Source organism: Leucoraja erinacea, chromosome 15 (assembly GCF_028641065.1).
Source record: "Leucoraja erinacea ecotype New England chromosome 15, Leri_hhj_1, whole genome shotgun sequence".
NCBI classification, from domain to species: domain Eukaryota; kingdom Metazoa; phylum Chordata; class Chondrichthyes; order Rajiformes; family Rajidae; genus Leucoraja; species Leucoraja erinaceus.
In genome coordinates, this window is record NC_073391.1 from 22,748,754 (window position 1) to 22,771,520 (window position 22,767).

The following is a 22,767-nucleotide window of genomic DNA, read 5'->3' on the forward strand; positions in this document are numbered from 1 at the left end:
TGTCAGATTTTATTAAAGGCCCAATTTTATACATTTTGTTTTGGACACCATCACGTTTGGGACACATGGCTTCATAGGTGTTTGGAATTGCTCAGGTGTGTTTAATTGCCTCCTAATGTTGGTATAAGAGCTCTCCGCACCTAGTTTTTCCTCCTGTCTTTCCATCACCTTTGGAAACTTTAATTGCTGTTTATCAATGACCTCTGTCCGCAGAAGACGTCATGGACAGAGATACGGAGGCAACACTGCAAGATGCAAACCACTGGTTAGCTGCAAAAATAGGATGGCAAAGTTACAGTTTGCCAAGAAGTACTTAAAAGAGCAACCACAGTTCTGGACAAAGGTCTTGTGGACAGATGCGATGAAGATTAACTTATATTAGAGTGATGGCAAGAGCAAAGTATGGAGGAGAGAAGGAACTGCCCAAAATCCAAAGCATACCACCTCATCTGTGAAACACGGTGGTGGGGGTGTTATGGCCTGGGCATATGTATGGCTGCTGAAGGTACTGGCTCACTTATCTTCATTGATGATACAACTGCTGATGGTAGTAGCATAATGAATTCTGAAGTGTATAGACACATCCTATCTGCTCAAACAAATGCCTCAAAACTCATTGGCCGGCAGTTCATTCTCCAGCAAGGCATTGATCCCAAACATACTGCTGAAGCAACAAAGGAGTTGGCCTTTGTTGGCACTAGAGTGGCCAGGTCAATCACCTGATCTGAACCCAAGTGAGCATGCCTTTTATATGCTGAAGAGAATACTTATGGGGACTAGCCCCCAAAACAAGCACATGCTAAAGATGGTTGCAATACAGGCCTGGCAGAGAAGACACCCAGCAACAGGTGATGTCCATGAATCGCAGACTTCAAGCCGTCATTGAAAAGGATATGCAACATATATGTAAACACTGCTGTAATTTCTACACAGTGAAAACAAAATGTATAAAAATGGCCTTTATTAAAATCTGACAATGTGCATTTTAACCACGTGTGATTTTTTTCTATAACAAATATCAAATTGTGGAATACACAGGCAAAGAAATAAATGATGGGTCTTTGTCTCAAACATTATGGAGGGCACTGTATACCAACACGGTTTTTCTTTATAACAGAAATAGCTACAGAAGTTATGTGCACTGGAAAAGCACAATATTTAATCCAACCTTCATTAATAGAATAATGGTCCACATCGGGGACCTCAAAGCAACTTCTTTTGCACTTGTGGAATTATATAATAATAATGAATTAAGCAAAAATAATGCAACAAAGTAGGTGATCAGTACAAACAACAAACATTCAGTTAACTTGAATTAAGCAACTTTCAATGAAAAGCAATTTATAAATTCCATTTATGTTTGTGAATCTTTTTTTTTTTTTTTTAACACCTCATAGTCCTTTATTGTAACACAAGCAGAGGAAACATTACATGCTATCGTCTCCAGAGTCAGCATCACGTCTGACTGTGAGATGGTGAAGTACTGTTATCAATAGTCCGGGGTAGGGATGAAGATCAGGACTGGACTACATATAGAATGTGTGTGAATCTAACACCTACAAGGATTAGGTTTTATAAAGGTGTGTAAGAAATTTAAACATTTCACTACTTCATGGTCTCTACTTAAATAAATTATCTTAATTATGTTTTTCAATTGAAGTGTTGCTTTTTAAAAAATAATCCCCATAAAATAGTTTCAGTAACATTCAGTAACAAGTTCCACTCCTCCCAGGCCAAATTCTTGATTCAGGGTTTCGGTTATGGGAACGCCAAGTCAAGGCTGGGCTAGAGTCATAGACCTTCGGCCCAGCTTGTCCATGCCGACCAAGGTGCCCCAAGTACACCAGTCCCACCTCCCCACGTTTGAACATCTCAGTAAAATGAAAGGGAGAGGAACTTGGTAGCCTGGTAGGATTCATACCCCTTATCAAAATCTGAAGGAGGCTCTAACAGGAATTTGGAATTAGACCATCCTTCTGTAACTTATTCAATTTGGAAAAATCTCCACCTTTTTTTCAAAAATTAATCAAAATTTGGAATAAAATGAGGCAATTGTGATCAATGCCACCACACATGTTTATGCATAAAAAAACAACAAAATTATTGCAATATTTTAACTCAATGATATAGAGTGATATACCTACAAAACAGGTTCTTTGGCCATTGAGTCCATACCATCCATCCAAGTTTTCCCAGGCAGCTAACAACAAGATGCCGAGCACTACTATTCCTGTTCTGCCGTAACTCCTATATTTGAATACACGCCTGGAACAAGGTGCCATCATATGCGGGATGGTTGAGGAGGTTAGGACTGTAATCAAATCATTGTTCCTGCTCCTATCTTTGGGTTCATATTATTTAATCACTGATTATCTTAACACCGCTCCATAACTATGTGCTGCGGTTCATTTCATTTATTCAGGCTGAGTGCGATAATCATCAAAGCAAAGCAGTTTAATGATTCCAGTGCTTTTTAAAAATTTGTTTTCACATGTTGCCAAGTTTTTATTGTGCATCCCACTGAACTACAGTCGCGGGGGGGGGGTCTCATGTGAATGAGATGGAGCCCTAGCCTTAACCACCAGGATCTAAAAGTGATGCTCTTGTAATTTTAGAATAAAAGACGATTGGATGCTGCTGATATGATTGGAAGAAGCAGTGCAGTAGCAACCAGGCCCAGTGGCCTTTTCTTTAAGCAATAGGTTTACTTCTTTTAGTATATTGCTCTTATAGCTCAAGTATTTCCAACCTCAATCCGAACCAATTATTAAATCATGTTACACATTACAATAACATTAACAATGACGTCCAATTTAACCGAGGCCCAGACTGCTGTTAATTTACTTCTATATTTGCTCCATATTGCACAACACACATTAGCTTTTCATTAATTATAATCAAGCAAGCACAAGGCATGCCCCGGTGACTGTAAACAAAAGTGGACTCTGACAATATGCGCACTATGTGCACATTCATTGTGCAACAGAGATACTGATTGTCAATGTGATTCTTCACGCTTGTTCATACGACATTAGAGCGACAATTTAACGAGGGAAAGCAATAAATAAAACACTAATAACATTGCTTTATTAATGGCAATCATTGATGGACTGAAAGCAAGATTAAATGTAATGTAAAGCTAGCCACATTTCCTTAGCCGTTACAATAACATAATACTTCTTTGCTATGGAATTTCTGAATATCATTTGAGAAATTAAATATTTTACATAATTAAAATGCTAGCTGTGCAGGTGCAAAGCACAAAGTATACAGAACAGAAATGAACTGGTAATTGTAGAAACAATCCAGATGAGTCTTTTGCAAAAATTTCATCCAGTATATCAAATTCTATCAAATTAGAGAGAGGACTGAATAGACAGACTTCTGCTTTAAAAATTAAATCCTTTGCCAAAGAACAAGCAAACTCATTAAAAGGATCACACCAGACATCATGCATATATTCACTGTGGTTTGCTGGGCAAAAAAAAGGTAATCCTAGAAGGGTTTATGAAACCTTTTTTACCTTTGCTTTGTGACAAAGGAACACTTCAGTTTCCAGGAGCAAATCTAAAGGAGAAATAGAAATCTCTTTGGTAATAAATCCACAGAGATTTATTACCCTAGTCGATCGAAGGGAGGTGAAGTGCTTATGTACAACGATTCTATGCGAGGGAAACTCTCAGGTCTCAGTCACCTTGGTAGATAACTGTTACCACATTCCTTAATATTGTGGTTGAAGTTTAATAATGTGTCTTTATGCGTGTGAGAGACAAATGATGGTTCTAAATACGAAAGATTCAAGTCATGTCAGGTAGAGCACACTTTGGGGGAACATGTGGAATGGAAAGAGTAAAGTCAGCCCTTGAAAGTCGAAATGCATTGGCAAATAACCAGATCATTTAGCAACTGATTGTTTAGGCAAGGCTCATCATCAGAACCGAAATAGTCTGCATCAGGTATGGGTTAACCTGACCGACTATGAATTTCCAACATTTGACATTTTATTTTTAGTTTTGGACGTTAAACTTTTTTTTCTTTGATCTACTGCTATTATAAAGCAATTTCTATTTGGTTGTTTAATCAGCAGAAATTTTAGCAATCATTATAAATAGCACAGTTTGTGAATAGGGCTTATTCTATTGCACCCAAAACAATGTCACGATGTGGGACCTGGAGCTATGGAATTATCGTTAAATCATAACATAAAAGTCAAAGTAGATATTTGTTTTGCATGGCAATTGCAACAGCTTCATGTTATTTGTCTGATTTTTATACAATTAGTATTGATATAAATCTGATATAAATATAACCTAATCTAATGTAGGCTTAACTGTACACTGAAGTGAGGAGTGGGTCTGCTTCATATTGAAATTAGCTGCTTATCACACAGTTTATATCTTCAGCACATCAGCACACCCACACTAAACACTGCATGTAAGTGCACTATTAGAAACTCCGAGGTATAATTTGGGCAACTCAGGCAGAAATACAAATGGGGCACAGTCCATTTTTAACCTGACCCAGTTCTCTTTTCCATTGACTTCATAACCAAGACTTTTCTATACAGCGTGAAAGCAGGTGATTTGCTACTGGCCAGAACAAATTCATAACCCACTCAGTTCAGAAGCACTGAAACCAATGCAGCAAGACTTGACTTGTTTAGGTTAAACACAGAAGAAAAAAAAAAGAAAATAGGGAAAATTCACTCAAAACATTCATATTTCATCAATGAAAACTTTAAAAATACATAATTTAATATTTGGGTTTGAAACATCAACATGTTAGTTGTGTTCATTAATCTTAATTGCCTTGAGTTTGTATTTTTACCACAAAATCATTTTCTGAATATTTAATGAAAAGGTTCCATAAAAAATGTTTGAAATATAAGCGCCCATTTGCCTGATAAATGGCAATCTCACCCTTGGCTTTAAGATGTGTAGGAAGGAACTGCAGATGCTGGTTTACACTGAAGATAGACACAAAAAGCTGGAGTAACTCAGTGGGTCATGCAGCATCTGTGATGTGTTGACAAATTTATAAGGGGCTTCTTGCTTTGACATAATAGAAGCAGACAATGAAATTAACTAATAAATAGAATCTTGCATAAATACATTTATACAAGAAAAAAAAAGAATGTGTACAAATAGGAAAAGGTACTTTACTTTGTACCACTTAGCCCTACAGAATTGTACTATTTATTAAAATACAGTTTCTAAAATTTAGTTTATGTGGCATGCCTACTTTGAATTGATTCCATAACATTGTATAGACATAAGCAAATAATCAGTTCTTGTAAGGAAACTGGATCAAATTTTCCACTCTTTCAGAAGCACTCCAAAACAAATCTTTGGCAGGTACACTGCAGAACTTTAAGACTAAATCCCATTTTAAAAAACATAAGGAGGATATTAGTTTATAAATTATACAGTGTAGCGTTATTGAATCCAATTACTTTGCGCACTATTATAAAAGAGACAATCTGCTGACTTCAAACAAACTACTGCCTCCATTAAAATAGCGTAGAGGAATTGCATACAAACACATTCTTAATTAATCTCATCACAGTGCAATTTCCAGACCATTCATTACAAATCTGGGAATGATATGGAAAAGAAGAACTGCCCTATTAATTGAGAGTACGAGGACTTGATATGCAAGAGGCATTCCTTGACTATTTGTGATGTCTCAAATGCACAATGCATAAAAGGATCGGCCTGGTACCAAGGGTTTCAGTGCAAATGACAATGTCACATTAAGGCAGGTACAAACACAAGTAACAATGTGATACTGATACAAAATACTCAGGCAGTAACTCTGACATTCTTTTGTTTTGTTTTCAATACAAATTAATAAAATAACGTATTAATATTGGTTATGAAGCTAAATGTTTTGTCCGAAGTTAGCTGAAACTTTAAAGAGCATTTTTTCCTCTCCATTTTTCTTATACATTGCCTTCTGGCATGACTACCAGATATAGCAGATGTGCATACACACTTTCAACTACAGCACACGGTGTAAAAGATTTCAATCAATAAAGCTCAAAGCGTAACCTGTGCACAAACCAGTTTCAAATTAATTCCCCTCTCTCCCACTACCTGCCATACCCATGCTTTCACCGTGCAAGGCAGAGAACACAAGTTGCTACACTTTCCTTCGAGCAGTATGGCTAAATGTTAAAACCTGTTTCCAAAGAACAGTGCTCCAATTTTTTTAGAAAATAAAATGTCATTCAACTCAATCCAATTTTCAATCTAGTATGACTCTATAAAGATCAGAGCAATTTATTGTTTAACAAGAGATATTACTTCTGAGTCACATTGTTAAGGAAATATTGATGGAATTCTCAGATTGAAATCTTAGCAATTTTTATATGTGGATCTAACCACGGTCCTCTCACTGGTTATCGGCTGTAGCGTGAGAAGACTTTGTATTGATAATGCTGGAATTCCTTCCTCACAAAATATTACGCTGATATTTAGACTCAAGATTGCCCCATTTCCAACATGCATTGTGTAGTTTAGAAGATGTGAGCTTTTTTCTTTAACTCGTTGCGCTTCCAGAGTGGTAATCTGTCAAATTCCTGGATAGTCATATTAAAGAGCTGGTGAAAAACTTCAGGAGCCAGGTAACGCTGAAAGAGTAAATTAAATTGATGAAGAAATGTCAGTTATTAATATCCACTTGTATTTGAACAATGTTATAAAGTTTACATTTATAATACAACTCGCTCCTTGTTGATATGCTGCCACATACTCCTAACTTATTGAGTATGGTTCCATCCTAATGCAATTTCTCCCTCAGAATTCAACCAACAATGACTTGAAATACATTGCTTTTCAGAAACAATGCACAGTTTCACAATGCTAATTTTGACGATTGTAACTTTGGACAAAATTGGGGATAAGTTAATCTGATTTCAATGATACTGTATTTTGAGTATTTGGTTCAATTTAGTCGCAAGATTATTAATGGAGTGAGAGGATGGTGATTCACACAGCTGGTCTCTGGTGTCAGAGAATTAAAGTATTAAGCAGGTGTGAGATGAGGGAGGACCAGAAGAAAAACAAATCCTACATTTACAGGACAATTAGACAAATGATGGAAAATGTTTTTCCAATTAAAGAATGAGTATTATTGACAATACTTCTCTCAGAAAATGGGGGAAGGCAACAATGAGTCTGGCATAATTCAATAAGCTATTAAAATGCTGTGATGTTTGAACTGGACGTTTCTTTGCCTAGACAGGAGAAATGGTGTCCCACATCTTTATTTGTGTAATGAAAGCTCAGTGGCTCACCCTCACATTGTGGATGCAAGACTACATTAGCACCTCATATTGTTCTGTTCTTGGGTGATTTTCCTTCTCGTTGTCCAGGTTGCTTTCCATGTGGGAGTGTTTTGGGGTTGGTTCAGATTTGGAAGAAGAGCTTCACGTGCCAGTAGAATAGGGTTAAATGCAGAACTGAGAGGTTTTACCAGAAAGGTCACAGAGCTGTTCTTCTCTCAGTGGAGAGATTAAACCCATTTTCAGGATAAGAGCCATTTAGTATTGAGAATCTTTTTAATTATGTAGTTAGTTGTGAATTTTAGAAATTCACTAGCACATAGGGCAATAGATGCTCAGTCATCAATTATCGCCATGTATGCGATTGACAGCCTTTTGAGCTCCAAGTTATATGGTGAAAAGCAGGTAAATAGATTTGACCACATGTTCAGCCATGATCTTTATACATTTTATGGCAAGACCCTTAACAAAGTTGATGTGCAGAGGGATGTTGGAGTCCATTTTCATAGCTCACTAAAGGTGGCAATACAAGTAGAGAGGATGGTAAAGAAAGCATATGAAATGCTTGCCTTCATTGGTATTGGATACCAGGGACATTGAATACAATCATCAGGAAGTCATGATGCAGCTCTAGAGGACTTTGGATGGGCCGCATTTGGAATGTTGCGTGTAGATGCGGAAGCTTTGGAGAAGGTGTAGTGGAGGCACAAAGAATGCTGCCAGGATTAGAGGAGCTACAGGGAGAGGTTGGATAGGCAAGGATTGCTTTCTCTGGAACCTCAGGTGTTGAGGGAAGATTTGATATAACATTATGAGGCATAGATAGGGTAGACAGTCAGAACCTTTTTCCCCAGAGAATTAATGTCAAACATTAGAGGGCGTAGCTATATGGTGACAGGGGAAAAGTTTAATGCGCGAGGCAAGTTTTTTTTCCACAGAGTGTCTGGTGGGGGCCTGGAACTCTTTGCCAGGGGCGGTGGTGGAGGCAGATATGATAGTGGTGTTTAAAAGGCTTTTAGCTGAGCATGTGGAAGTTCAGGGAACAGAGGGATGGATGACGCACAGGTAGATGAGATCAATTCAGCTAGAAATTATGTTCAGCACAAACATTGGGGGCTGATGAGCCTGTTCCTGTGCTATACTGTCATATGGTGTTATTGAGTGGTGGACCAAGCTTGACAGGTCTTACAGGTATTCCTGCTTCTAGTTACAACAGTTTATTTCTCCATAGCTCAATGGGGTATCCTGCATTCTCACCTCCAGTCTTGTTCTGTCTATACCTCTTGGTAGTTTGTTGCGTCCTCTGTTGGTCACAGAAAGGGCCTGATAAGGAAAAATCTGTAGTGGAAGAAAAATTGCAATGTTACCAGAAATTCAGTATAATCTACCAAGTAAAGTTTTTGTATGGCAAAGATCTTCCACCTTTATAATCTATTCCACCTACAAACATTTGCTTCACTACAGACCACATTTGCCTGAGAGACACTTGAGGTTTTCAGTTTAGTTAAGCGGATTTTCGTAATTTCATCATCAAGATCGCAAGGGTGCAGAGAAGATTTACGAGGATGTTGCCAGAACCCGAGGGCTTGAGCTATAGGAAGAGGCTGAGCAGGCTAGCACAGGAGAATGAAGGGTGATCTTATAAAAGTGTACAAAATCTTGCCCAGATTAGGGGAATCACGAACCAGAGGACATAGGTTTCAGGTGAGGGGAGGAGGGGGTTAAAGATTTAATAGCAACCCGAGGGGTAACTTTTTACACAAAGGGTGGTGGGTGTATGGACTGGGCTGCCCGAGGAGATATTCGAGGCAGGTAATATCGCAACGTTTAAGAAATATTTAGACAGGTACATGGATAAGGCAGTTTTAGAGGGATATGGACCAAACACAGGCAGGTGGACTAGTGTAGATGGGACATGTTGGTCGGTGAGGGCAGGTTTGGCCTAAGGGCCTGCTTCCACAGTGTATGACTCTATTTGCACCAAGATCATATTTGTTTCTCATTTTACCACACTTTAAAATAACCTGATTTCTTTGGACTTGCCTTTGGCTCCAGCATGTTAGGCATTGAAACTCCCCTGTCCATTCTTGTTCCTTGTGTAGCTCCCTCCTGTGGAGGCTGGAAGAGATAATGAGATACAGATGTTGTTCTGATTGTTACACATGTCCACAATGCATGGTAGCAGCCAAAAGGGACCCGACCCAAAATATCACCTACCCATATTCTTCAGACATGCTGCCTGACCCACTGAGTTACACCAGCATTTTGTGTCTTGTTTTTCCAAAATGCATGCATGAATAAGGTGAGGGGGGAAAGGTTTAATGGGAACCTGACAGATAACTTTTCTTTTACACAAAGGATGGTGGGCGTATGGAATGAGCTGCCAGAGGAGGTTCATGAGGCAGATATGATTGCAACGTTTAAGAAACATTTAGAGAGGAACATGGATAGGATAGGTTTAGCGGGATATAGGTCAAACACAGTCAAGTGGGGCTAGTGTAGATGGGACATGTTGCCTGGCATGGACAAGTTGGGCTGAAGAGCTTGTTTCCATGCTGTATGACTCTGTAATACTTCAATACCATTTTGTTTTACTGAACTGCAAGGAACTAATGAATAGCATTTCATAAAAGACGAACAACACACATGCAAAAGTACATTCCAAGTTCCACACAGAACACAAAAAAGATGAAGTTACACACAAAATGCTGGAAGTAACTCAGCGGGAAAGACTGTATCTCTGGAGAGACCCTTTTACATTACACTCATTGTACGCTATCGGTTGTCTTTTGCAATTATAGTACTGAGGGATCAACCATAATATTTACTAATTCGAGAGCACCCCCATAATTGTCTTATTGTACAAATCTACATGTAAGATAGAAGTTGCTTTGCATTTGAGCTGCACTTACAATTTAAATATAGCATCATTTGGAAAAGAGCCTGTTTTACAAATATTGTTGCAACTGCACCATAAATGTACAGTGAAATCCAGGCAGTTCAACCCTGTGGTTATTACATCAAGCTACTATGGAGCTTTACATCCACAGAGAAAAATGTTCTGTGAACATTTTGAATTACCTGTTTCCACAAACAAAGTGCAACTCCCCTTTGCCCCCCCAGGGCTTAGGTAAACTCAACAACATTTTGGAAAGTTGATTCACATACCACTGCAAGCCCTGACCAAACAATCCTGAACAGCAGTGCCAATTCAAACACTCATTTGAATACAATACATTGAAAATAAACAGGGTGGAATGCCAAAGAATTTGCTGCAGGGACATCTGGCCTATTGTTACAGTATTTATTTCAAGAGGATTAGAAGTGTGAATAAAATTACTGGTCAAAACGCGAAATGAGCAATACATTATGCCATGTCTTTTTAAAAAAATGTACAGATTAACTATATGCATGTTTCGACTGTTGGTTTGAAGAACGATAAAAAAGTTTGGATTCTTGTGTTTCAATACTAACCCACTTTAGTGCCTACCCATAAGCCTGCACCTATTGCTATTTCATTCCTCAGAAGATTTAAACCAACTCAGCTATTGAACGGAATGTTAAAAAATATAGATTTTGATCCTGCTTATTTGTTCTTAATTTATTAGAATAGAAAACCTTGATAATTTAAAAGCCCTACTGAAAATAAAAACATAATATTAAATTGCAAAAAAACCCCAATATTTATATGTAACAATACATTGTTGATGCATCTTGATCATCTTAACATTAATGTATGTATCTCTTTTGAGTCACAATACAGCATAAATAAGGAAAATAAAAATGTGTAAAATGTTAGTCTTTTCCCCTTAGTGTTCGGTTTGAAGTTTCTTAAATGTCACCAACATACCAGGGATTCTGGAAAAAAAGAGAAAATAACATAATTACTTTGGTGTTCGTTGGCTACTCATTTTGTACACGTCATTGCACAATGACTAATTTACCTGACGAATGAATACACTGATGACCGTACTCTGTTGTAAGGATCTAATCACTTTTTACAGGATGGATGGTGAGCACACAAGCCCCTTCCCCAATCACCATCAATACACCTCCATGTCCAACCATCATGTTGCAGCAGGGCTGGGAAAACAGTGTCAGATGATCAACACCCACCTGCCAGGTACCTTGAGAACCGGACAGAACAAGGACTGAAAAACGTTTCTGAGCAGCATGGAGTTAATCGGAACTCATCCATCTGTTCAGATAGAAACACTCCACCTTTCCTCAGCTGTGATTTTTGTCTGCTGAGATTTAAAAAAATATAAACTTTTTTTTAAATTTCAGAACAAAATGCTCTCGTCCCCTTGATGAAATTAGACCAGTCACTGTCACATCCATTTTATTTTTCAGCTTAGTGCATTAAATGCACTGCCGGAGAGTTGTTGACAGCATTTAAATGTCTCGACAAGCACTTAAATTGCCTCGGCCCAGAAGGTTAAATGTCAAATGCTGCACAATGGAATTAAAATGGATGGGTACCCACTGTTGGTGTGGGACATGGTGGGACAAATAACTTGTTTCTATGTTGTATCATTTAGCTCGTGTTGCATTAAGACCAGGCTTCAGTTAGATTTGTCTATTGTTCTTTTTACAATGACTGTGAATAAACTCATTTTTGTTAGTTGTTTACATCAACATGGCTGGATCTCAGTTTAGTTTCCCATCCTTTACCCAGCACTATAGTTGAGACTTGGATCCATCTAATTAAATCACATTAAATTCCTCCGTTTATTGTTTCATCAATGTGGTGTTGAAATAATATCTCATTAAAATAACAGAAACAGACATTTCTGGATCATGCCCCATCATTTGCAAAGAGCCCAATTTCAATTGTTGACTGGGGTACAGTACCAGGTTGGGCTATGTGAGTGCAGGTTGTTAAGGTCATTTAGTCTTCTCCTCCCCCAGTTCCTTTGGACTGAACATACGTCGGCTAATTGGACTTGGTGAAAAGGGGCCCCATAGCTAAAGGATTTTTACATCTGCCCAACAGAGAATTCTATTAATGTGATTTACCGCAACATTGAACAAGAGCCATGGTCTGTTCTGCTTCCAACTGCTAGGTGGCAGCGCCAAACTATGAGTGAAAGGAGCTCGGAGACTCTTGCATGATGTACCCGAGAACAATAGCAACAGTCTCTGACACACACTTCAGCCTACAGGGGAAAAGAATGCTATTTTTTTTTCTTCTTAAGGTAATTCCTGAAAGTTGCTAGTGATGAACTTGGAAATATAAACGGTGTGAAAATGCATTGGCTGTAGATTAGAATGCAGAAGCTACAGTAAGCCAAGCTATAATGTTTTATATAGCAGTGAAAATCCGTGCGAAAACTAGGAATGTTAATGAAATCCATTTGTTTAAAGGAAGAGAATAACATTTTCATTGGAACAATGTGGGGCACAGATCATTACTGTAACGGTGGTCCTTTGATATCCAGCGAAAAGCAGTTCCTTGAAATGATGGAGGGGATGTAAAGCAGTAAGGTTCTGGTAAGCATTCAGGTGCGGTGCCACGCACACAAATCAGTGTTCCAATTGTTTAGGATGATGTCCATAGAACAGTGTATCATTGGAACAGGCCGTTTGGTCCACAATGTCCATGCCGAACATTGCGATGCCAACTTAATCTAATCTCCTCTGCCTGCACGTGATTCATATCCATCTATTCCATGCATATCTATAAGCCTATCCAAAAATTCTCTGAAATGCCATTACCTTATTGCCTCCACCACCACCACTGGCAGCAAACACCATTCTGTATAAAAATCTTGCCCCACACATCTCCTTTAAACTTAAGTCTTTGACATTTCCATCCTTGGAAAAAGGTTCCAACCGTCTGCCCTATATATGCCTCTCATAATTTTATATACTTCTATTAGGTCTCCCCTCCCCTCAGGAAAAGATTGTTCAACATAAAATGCTCACCTTCAAAAACTGTAATGCATTTATGGACTCCTAATTGGAACATTACATGCAATAATTAAAATATAAAATCAGTGGACCAGCAAAATACAATGATCTGCAATTTTCCTTGTTCAGCCCTAGCTTTCTGATCTTTAGGTCACATTCCTCTCCATCTCACAGCATGCAAACCATCCAACTACCAGGAATATTTAATCATGATCCTTCTTTGCAATCACCAATCCCGTTCCCAATGCAAGAGAGAGCTTGGGGGGGTAATGCTAGACAGAATGTTTATCTTCACCAAGACTAGCCTGGTGTATGCAAGAAGGCAGTCAGGGCTGAGTAGGTAGGTTTGTAACCCCATTGACATCCTTAACACCTCTACCTCCTTTACCCTCGGCGGATGGGACAGCAACCACTTAAATCCATTCAGGTCTAAAGAGCCATGGAAAAGATGGCCAATTTGCAGCTTGTTGTTTGAGAAATAATCTGGTAAACCCCCTATTTTAGAAGGGGGGGGGGGGGGGGCAATTAACAAAGACACATGTCCAATAAAGTTGGGGTTCCTAGTTGGCCATGTATTCAAACAGATTTTCCGATTTTCTCAACCTGACAAAGTGTTGGAACTGTTAAAATAACTTGATTTCATTGCAACACAAAATAGTGTGATGGAATCGTGAATGCAAGCTTTTTATTTCGCAGCTGAACTGCAACACAAATTTTAGTTGAACTACCGTTACATATTGGATGAATTTGATACTGGCATTGGGCACTCATTATTTTTTATTATTTTGCGGCAGTAACTAGATCAGACAATAGGTACAGAAGTAGGCCATTCAGCCCTACAAGCCATCACCGCCATTCAATGTGATGATGGCTGACCAGCATGTGTCCCCCATTCCTGAGTGCCATTGAGAAGGTGGTAGTGGCTGTGGTTGGGAGCAACCTTGTTGGACCACTGCAGTCATTGTGTCAGAGATCCTCGTATGATTATTGGGCAAGGAACTCTGTAATTTTGCTCCATGGATGGCAAATGTATTTTAAATCATGACTGTACGATTTGCAGAGAAAACTTGAATGTGGTCACATTCTCATGCACCAATCCGATAGTTGAAGATACATGAATGTGTAATGCACTATAATTACTAGTTTACATGAAAAATCATTAACAAAGTTGCTATTGGAAATGTTATCATTTGCGTGTTGTGGTGCCAGTTTTCCTATAATCTACCACATACTGCTTTTGTCTATCAATACCACTAAATCATTCTAATGCTAACCCATTATCACCCATTCCTTCTATCCAGGGATGCTGCCTGGTCCGCTGAGTTACTCCAGCATTTTGTTTCTATAATGCTAACCACATTATGGCAGATACCTCCATCTCTCATTGAGCACTAGCTCTGACAACATGCACAGAGGTAGAGGACATGGTACAGGAACAGCATCAAATCTGCTTATAATGGAGCAATGGATATCCAGAGTATTGAGTTAAAGTCATACATGCATGCCTGGAGCAGAATTTGGAGATGCCACTTAATAAGAGTTAAGTACTACTGAATTTATACAGAGTTATAAACTGAGCAGATATGAACAGAAACACAAGAAAGGGCATCCCTACCTCTGACACCTTCGCTTACATCACTGTAGCTGTCATACTGGGTGAAATCTGTCGACAGTGGCTGGCAAAAAGAAGAATGTGCAATCAGTCCATGCAGGTTGATGATGCAGTCAGTTGACATTTTTAATATTTCTCTACTGGTTACCATAGAATTATAATTGCACGGCTATGTTCTACAATAAATATATACACATATCACACAGAGCGAGTAGTTAGCCTCATGCTGTCTAATACTCATTACTGACTTTTGAACAATTGCATGTGATTTAATAAATTCATGCTGCCATCAAATTTAAATTAGGTATCACTATGATTGTCCACTGGTAGAATTTCCCCAACACAGTTCTGGTTCAATCCAAAACTGAAATTGATTGAATTGTTTTTGTTTATTCTTAACCTGGATACTTAACATTCATTTTGAATTGAGTACACTGCCACCCATAGGACATGTTGAGGCCAGCCACCCAATTTACACCTTGTCCAATGTTGTCATCCCTAACAACACCTATAAATCCGACTGGTTGCAAGTAAAGGCTTTGTCCTGGAACTATCCAAGTCCCACTGGGCACTTCAGCTTCACTTCAAGGCTGGTTAATGATTACAATGTGTGTAGGAAGTATTTCCGAGCTTGCCAGCAGTAAGACACTGCCATTATTGTTCATGTGTGACATGATATCCATCTTTAATCCTTTCGGCAACTGCTTAATCCTGTAATTATAAATTCAGAGCTGACATTTGCACTCTACAATAGTAATTGAAGCATGAGCTTTCTTATTGTGTATTTTTCAAGTTATTAGTTAAATAATTAACGCTCAAAGGGAAACATCCCATTAATCGCCCCTCTCCCTCCCACTAACGATACATTTCTTTAGAAGCAGAAGAGTTTCTTCTTGCTCATTTCGCTTTGTTACTAAAGCTTTTGCTTTAAAGGAAGTGGTAATCATCTGGCCATTTTCAGTGAACTAAATGCAACAGCATTCCTAAACGATGTGGAATCAAGACTCAAATGTTCTGGTGTAGTAAGCAGCACTGCTGCCTCAGTGCATCAGACACGGGTTAATCCCAACCTCTGGTGCTGCCTGTGTGGAGTTTGCATGTTCTCCTTGGGAATATCTTGGATTCATCCTTGTGTGTTCCCCCCGTCTCCCAAAGGATATGTGGGTTGGTTGATTGGTTGGTTAACTGGCCACTGTAATTTGCCTATTACAGGCATCATGAACTGGTTTGGCAACTCGACTGCCCGGGAACGAAGAAGATTGCAAAAAGTAGTGAAAAACGCCCAGTCCGTCACAGGTACTGATCTCCCCACCATCACAGGGATCTACAGCAGTTGCTGCCATAAAAAGGCAGCCAGCATCATCAGAGACCTACACCACTCTGGCTACATACTAATTTTACTACTGCCAACGGGAAGAAGGTATAGGAGCCTGAAAACTTTAACGACCAGGTTCAGGAACAGCACCTTCCCTACAACCATCAGACTATTAAACACCATAACCTCCAAATAAGCTCTGAACCACATTGATGCGAGGACATTGTTGTTATATTTGCACTATTATTGCTTGTAGGTTTTATATTTTATAGTATATTATGGTGTTTACAGAAAACTATGTTCACATATCTGTTGTGCTGCTGCAAGTAAGAATTTTACTGTTCCGTTTCGCGATATATGACAATAAAATTCTCTTGAATTGTGTGCGAATGAGTAATCGAATCTCAGGGGGTGGGAGATAATGAAAATTTAGGATTGGAGTAAATGGGTGGTTGATGGTTGGCACATAGTGATGGACCGAAGGGCCTGTTTCCATTCTGTATATCTCTCTATGACTCCATGATATAGCTGTTGTCGTGAAACCGTGGTGAGGGAACTCTAGGAATGCTGCTTTTGGTCAGTTGCCAGGAGACACAAAACAGCAACTTGTTGGTCACCCACCCTCATCCTTTGTTGTGGACAACCACAACATTTAATATCAAACTAATCCCTCACCACAACCAAGGCTGTTGGATTTATTATTTAGGAGCAACTATGCTATTTCAAGATTACAGCACTATGTGGTTGATTTATTTTTAATGTTGAATTTCTCTACTTTCTTTCTGTGCTGTGCCACCTTTTTACATTTTGGTGCAAATGGCACGAATGCATTTATCTGAGATGAACACTGATTTTCTAAAAACAGGTACAAAGTTATGCTGCTTCAATCTCAGATGTGGTTAAAAAGCCAGAGGATGGAGTGATAACTATCAGGGGCTACCACAAGTTGGATACCTGGAGGCTCATGAATTCACATTTATTAGGCATGGGTTTAAGGTGAGAGGGAAAAGATGTAATAGAAATCTTTGGGGCACTGTGGCTATATGGAATCAATGGCCAGAGAGGGTAGATAGTTGAGATAAAAACCAAATGAATGGTATATTCTATTTCTTTATCGACCTAAGGGCAGTATAGTGGTGCGGCAATAGAGTTGCTGCCATACAGCGGCAGAGACGTGGGTTCGATCCTGACGACCTGTGACATTCTCCCTGTGACTGCGTGCGTTTTTTCCCCACACTCCAAAGAGATGCAGGTTTGAGGATTGATTGGCTTCACTAAAATTATAAATTGTCATTAGAGCGTAGCATAGTGCTGGTGTATGGGGATAGCTAGTTGACATGGACTTGGTAGGTCGAAGGGCCTGTTTCCACGATGTATCTCATAAGTAAACTAAAGTAAAGACCAAATGCAAAAGTGTGCAGGCGTCCTGATGAAAGTTCATTGACGTGTACGGTCTATCTCGCTTCACAGATGCTACTGAGAATTCCCAGCACGCTACTGTTTATGTTTCAGAAAATGCATAATGACTTTCACATGTGGAGCAACCACATTAAGACAGTGAACTTTTATTCTCAAAACTATAATAACTGTGTTGCACGAGCAATAGCATTGTGGACAGGCATGAACTGTCCATTGCCTAGAAACCACATAATTACATTTGTTATTAAATTATTCCTCTGTGTTGGATGGCACAGTGGTGCAACAGTAGAGTTGCTGCCTTACAGCAGCAGAAACCTGGCTTCTATCCTGACTACGGGTGCTGTCTGTACAGTTTGTATGTACTCCCTTTGACTGCGTGGGTTTTCTCCGGATGCTCCGGTTTCTTCCCACATTCCAAAGACGTGCAGGTTTATAGGTCAATTGGCCTCTGTAAATTGTCCCTAGTGTGTAAGACAGGAATAGTGTACGGGTGATCGCTGGTCGGCGGGGATTTGGTGGGGTGAAGAGCCTAGCCTGTTTCTACTCTGTATCTTGAAAACTAAGTTAGGTGCTTGCTGTACAAAAATATATCAAAAGTGTAAAGGGAATATATGAAAAATAAACAGGAATATTTGTTGATAGGTTTTCTGCCTTTGCATTTACGTAAAGCTGGCTGCATGATGGTTAAACCTTACCCTATGAAGTCCACTTCGTCCATAACCAGGGAGGGAAGAAGTTTTTGAGGCAGAGGCTTGAAGGGCTAGAGAGCAGAGTGATAAAATCTGTATTAGAACTGCAGTGAATCAACCCAGCGGTATCAAACAAGTCACATTACCCTTTAAAACAACTTTCCACTTTTCAATTAAAGCTAATCGACAACTAACATTGAACATTTTAATTACATAATAACATCAAAAATAGCAGAGGAGTGATTGTTTAAAACAAAACAGACCGAGTGAGAAGTGAACTTAACTTCAACAGTCAGTTACTGGAAGCTTATTTCCAAGAACTATACGTAGGAATCATGATAGTAATAATAAAAAAGTTGTTCGAATCAGATTGAAAGTTATGATATGTCATCCCAAAACATCCACTTAGCTTGGACATGCATTACTTTTACAAATTGTTCAGCACAATAAGAGGTATTGTCTGAATGGAGATGCTATCACAATCAATTGGCACCTGACCTGCTCTGGATCAACACACACAATTTCCTGCTCTACTTTGAAGCAAATAACTAATCCAGTGCAGAATTGTTTTCTGGCACTTCCTCTCTGCTTTTAGCTGAGCCTAGAATAATAGCAGGATTCTGCAGAGGTCAGGATAGAGTAGTCCACCTTTTCCAACAAAGTGGGGCAAATTGCATAAAGGTCTTATGGATGGGGCCTAAATAATCTCCACTGCAGAACAGAAGATCCCTGGGGGCGACACAGGCTCAATGGGCCAAACAGTTTCCTGTAACCATGAGGAGAAGACAAAGTGCTGTAGTAACTCGGTCATATAATAATATACTCAGCAGCACCAGTGGAGGGGAGTGGACCAACAATGTTATGGGTTGGACACTTCTTCAGGTCGACAGGGAGGAGAAAGCTGGAGACGAGAGGTTGGGGTGAGGCAAGATCCTCCCACACTGCAGTTTATCCTGTAACGCTGACTGCTACATCATTTTTAAAACAGAATTAAAATATCTATATAGCTAATCAAAAAACACAAATGGTGACTAATTAAAAAAAAATTCCAGAACATAAATTACCTGCAAGTTTTATAGATACTAAATTGCTTCAATATTTATTTTATCTGCTCATTATTAGAAAAATGAAGCAAATAAAAAGAGCCATGGGCCTGGGCCCCAGCTATGTCCGTCTTCTCATTGGCTACTTGTGACAGACTTTGTTCTACATTGACAACTGTGTTGGTGCTGGTTCCTGCACCATCCTGTCAGAAAAGTGGAATTTTATCAACTTCACTATCAACTTCCACCCTGCCTTCAAAATCATTTGGCCCATTTCTCCCCTTATCCATCTCAAAAGATGAACTATCCACTGACATTTACTCTCTATGCTCCACTCTCCAGTTGCCTAGATGGGCTCCTCCCATTCTGACTATTGTGAGGACGCTATTCCTTTCCCCTGTGTCCTTGAGATGAGACCTTCTATTCCAGGGCAACAGAGATGTCCTCTGTTTCAGAAAACAGGCTTCCCACTCTCTGTGATTGATGATACTCTCATCTACATCTCCTCCAATTCTCGCACCTCGGGTCTCAACTCTCCTCCACCTCTCCTCACCCCTAACCTCCCCGCCCCCAACAACCCCTACCAGATCAAGGATAGAGACCCATTGTTTAACCTTCCCCTCCATCTAGCGTATCAACCTTAGATATTTCCACCAGCCACAACATGGTCACACCAACTGTCAAATCTTCCTCTCCTCATCCCTTTCTTTAAGGACCAGTCTTTCCATGACTCCCAGGTTCGCTCATCTCTCCCCACCCAAACTATGAAACCCACACCTTCGCCTTTCAAGGTACTTTCCCCAACAACCATAGAAGGTGCAACACCTGTCCCTCCACCCAAATCCTTACCACCATCCAGGTGAGGTAGAGTTTCACCTGCATCACTTCCAACCTCATCTATTGCATTCAGAGTTCTTGATGTGGCCTTCTCTACATTGATGAGACCAAGTACAGACTATGTGACTGGTTTCCAAGCACATGCCCTCCGCCTGCCAAGGCCAGCAGGAGTTCCCATTTGCTAGTCATTTCAACTCCCCTCCCCGTGGCCATACCTGTCTGTCCTTGGCTTCCTCCACTCCCAGGGCATGGTGAAATGAGATGAACTGCACCTCATGTTCCATCTTGATAGTTTAAAACCCAATGACATGAATATTTAATTCTTTAATTTTGGGTAACATGTCCTCTACCACCCAGATCCCCATGCTCTTCTTCGCCACCTTCTTTCCCACTCACTCTCTCTCCCCATCAGCTACATACTCCTTCCATCAGGTGCCCTCTCCCATCTAGTCCCATCTACCTTCCTTTCCCATCAGTTCCTGTTATCTGCAGCCTCTGGATATCTCACCAACCTTGTTTCAGCCTCGGTATCTCCAGCTCTCTCTTCCCCAATTCCATCCATCCCACCTCATCTGAATCCATCCATTGAGTGCCAAGTCTTGATTCAACCCTTTCCTCACCTCGTTATACAAGCTATCACCCCCTTCACTCTTTCAGTTCACATGAACAGTCTCAACCTGATACTTGATGATACAAGGAAATGCAGATGCCGGTTTACAAAGAAAATGATACAAAGTGCTGGAGTAACTCAACGGGTCAGGCAACATCTCTGGAGAACATGGATAGCTGATTTCAGGTCAGGACATTTCTTCAGCCTGCCTGAATCTTCAGATGCTGCCTGATCTGCTGAGATATTCCAGAACTTAGTGTCTGCTTTGGGTCAACCTAATACTTCCCCACCACAGATACTGCCTGACCAACTGAATTCTTCCAGCATTTGGGGGTTTTTTTGCTCCAGATTCCAGCATCTGCAGTCTCTTGTGTTTCCATATAAAAGGCCCACTTTCTAACATAGTGAAGCATGGCAGAAGGGAATCTCACAAGATATACACAGTGGCACAGCTGGTAGAGTTGCTACCTCACAGCTCCTGAGGCCAATCCTGACTTTGGGCTCTGTCTATGCGGAGGTTGACATGTTCTCCCCGTGAAATAGAATTAGCGTTGAATCATGAAAGGCAGGAATATAGTGAATGCAGAGAGGATGTTTACACTAGTAGATGAGTCGAGGACCAGAGGGCACAGCTTCCGAATAAAAGGACATATCTTTAGAAAGAGACGAGGGAGTATTTCTTTAGCCAGAGGGTGATGAATCTGTGGAATTCATTGTTACTATGGAGACCAAGTCTTTGGGTATTTTTAAAGTGGAGATCGTTAGGTACTTGATTGATAAAGGTGTCAAAGATTACAGGGAGAAAGCAGGAAAATGGGGTTGCGAGGGATAGATAGGTCAGCCACGATTAAATGCGTAGTAGACTTGATGGGCTGAATGGCCAAATTGTGCACCCATGACTTTTGAACTGTGATCTATGGTCGGCGTGGGCTTGGACTGAAGAGCCTGGTTCCATGCTTTATCTCTAAACTACACATACAGTGAGTGCATAGGCCTATTAGGAACTATTAATATTTAATAAGAAATCCATTCATCTCAAACATTTGATTGTTGATTTATGCTCTTACATGCACACCCTGCTGAATCATAACGATGCCTGAATGGATGATCGGCAGAGAGAGTGTGTGATGCTAAGCGGGCCAGCTTCTCTTTCTCCAACTCTTCCTTCAGGATCAGTTTCCCAAGGCCTGACTGGATCTGCCAATGTAGAAAGAACAGTTGCAGAAATAAACAGAGCAATCTCTCCCAATAGTAACCATTGCAAAATCAGTGAGTAGAAGCTTCTGTACTGAGCCTGGCTAAACATAGCTTGATTCCCCCCCCACTGTGAACTATGCTCCTATTTGAACACATTTTCCTTTGAACTGTTTCAATAAGCAAGATTACAAGTGGTGGTATGTTGTGGGCATGAGTACAAGACAAACAATTCTATTTTGATTTAAGAATTCATTTCCTTTGCATTAACCATGACAATGCTGAATGAGAACTATATTAACTGGAGTCTGTATAAGATGGCCTTTTTCTGTAATTTTTTTCAATTGTGATAATTGATTATTTGAACCCAAAAGAAAGAAAACTTGTATTTATGTGGTCTTTCAGAATCTCATATTATCACATTTTCTTTTGCGAAATAAGTACACCTGAAATTAAAAATGACGTTGCGTTTCAGTCAATGATTGAGGAACAAAAGGCAACTGGAGAACTGGATTCCTTGAAATCAGATTTCACCTCTATCTGGTATCTAATTAGTAACCCTTCCATCCTGAGGATTCTGAAGTCATCCTGAAATCTGAAGAACGGTCTCGACACAAAACGTCACCTATTCCTTTTCTCCAGAGATGCTGCCCGACCCGCTGAGTTACTTCAGCTTCTTGTGTTTATCATCCTCCCTCTATCTGCCATGATCATATTAAATGGCGGTGCAGGCTCGAAGGGCCGAATGGCCTATCCTCCTAATTTCTATGTTTCTATGTATACATCCCTCCCCAACCCAAGGCATACCAGTTTCAATGTTGTCTGGTTGAGTTTCATGGTCTGTACGTGT

General features: G+C 39.9%; 1 protein-coding gene across 6 annotated transcripts in view; it reads right to left on the reverse strand.

The window, feature by feature from the left end:
- Positions 1 to 3,065: 3,065 nt before the first annotated feature.
- Positions 3,066 to 22,767, reverse strand: part of ablim1b (actin binding LIM protein 1b) — a 249,596-nt gene continuing 229,894 nt past the window's right edge. For 2 of the 6 annotated variants that reach the window (XM_055646911.1, XM_055646910.1), the window contains 3 exons: positions 21,791 to 21,920; positions 18,240 to 18,304; positions 13,741 to 14,874 (listed from right to left, as the gene is read on the reverse strand). In XM_055646911.1, the coding sequence (XP_055502886.1) occupies positions 14,755 to 14,874; positions 18,240 to 18,304; positions 21,791 to 21,920 (315 nt within the window). In that variant the 3' untranslated portion in view covers positions 13,741 to 14,754. Of the gene's footprint in view, positions 6,632 to 8,542; positions 8,624 to 9,328; positions 9,404 to 11,135; positions 11,144 to 13,739; positions 14,875 to 18,239; positions 18,305 to 21,790; positions 21,921 to 22,767 lie in introns of those variants that run through there. The other 4 variants (XM_055646907.1, XM_055646909.1, XM_055646912.1 and 1 more) reach the window with 3 other exon arrangements.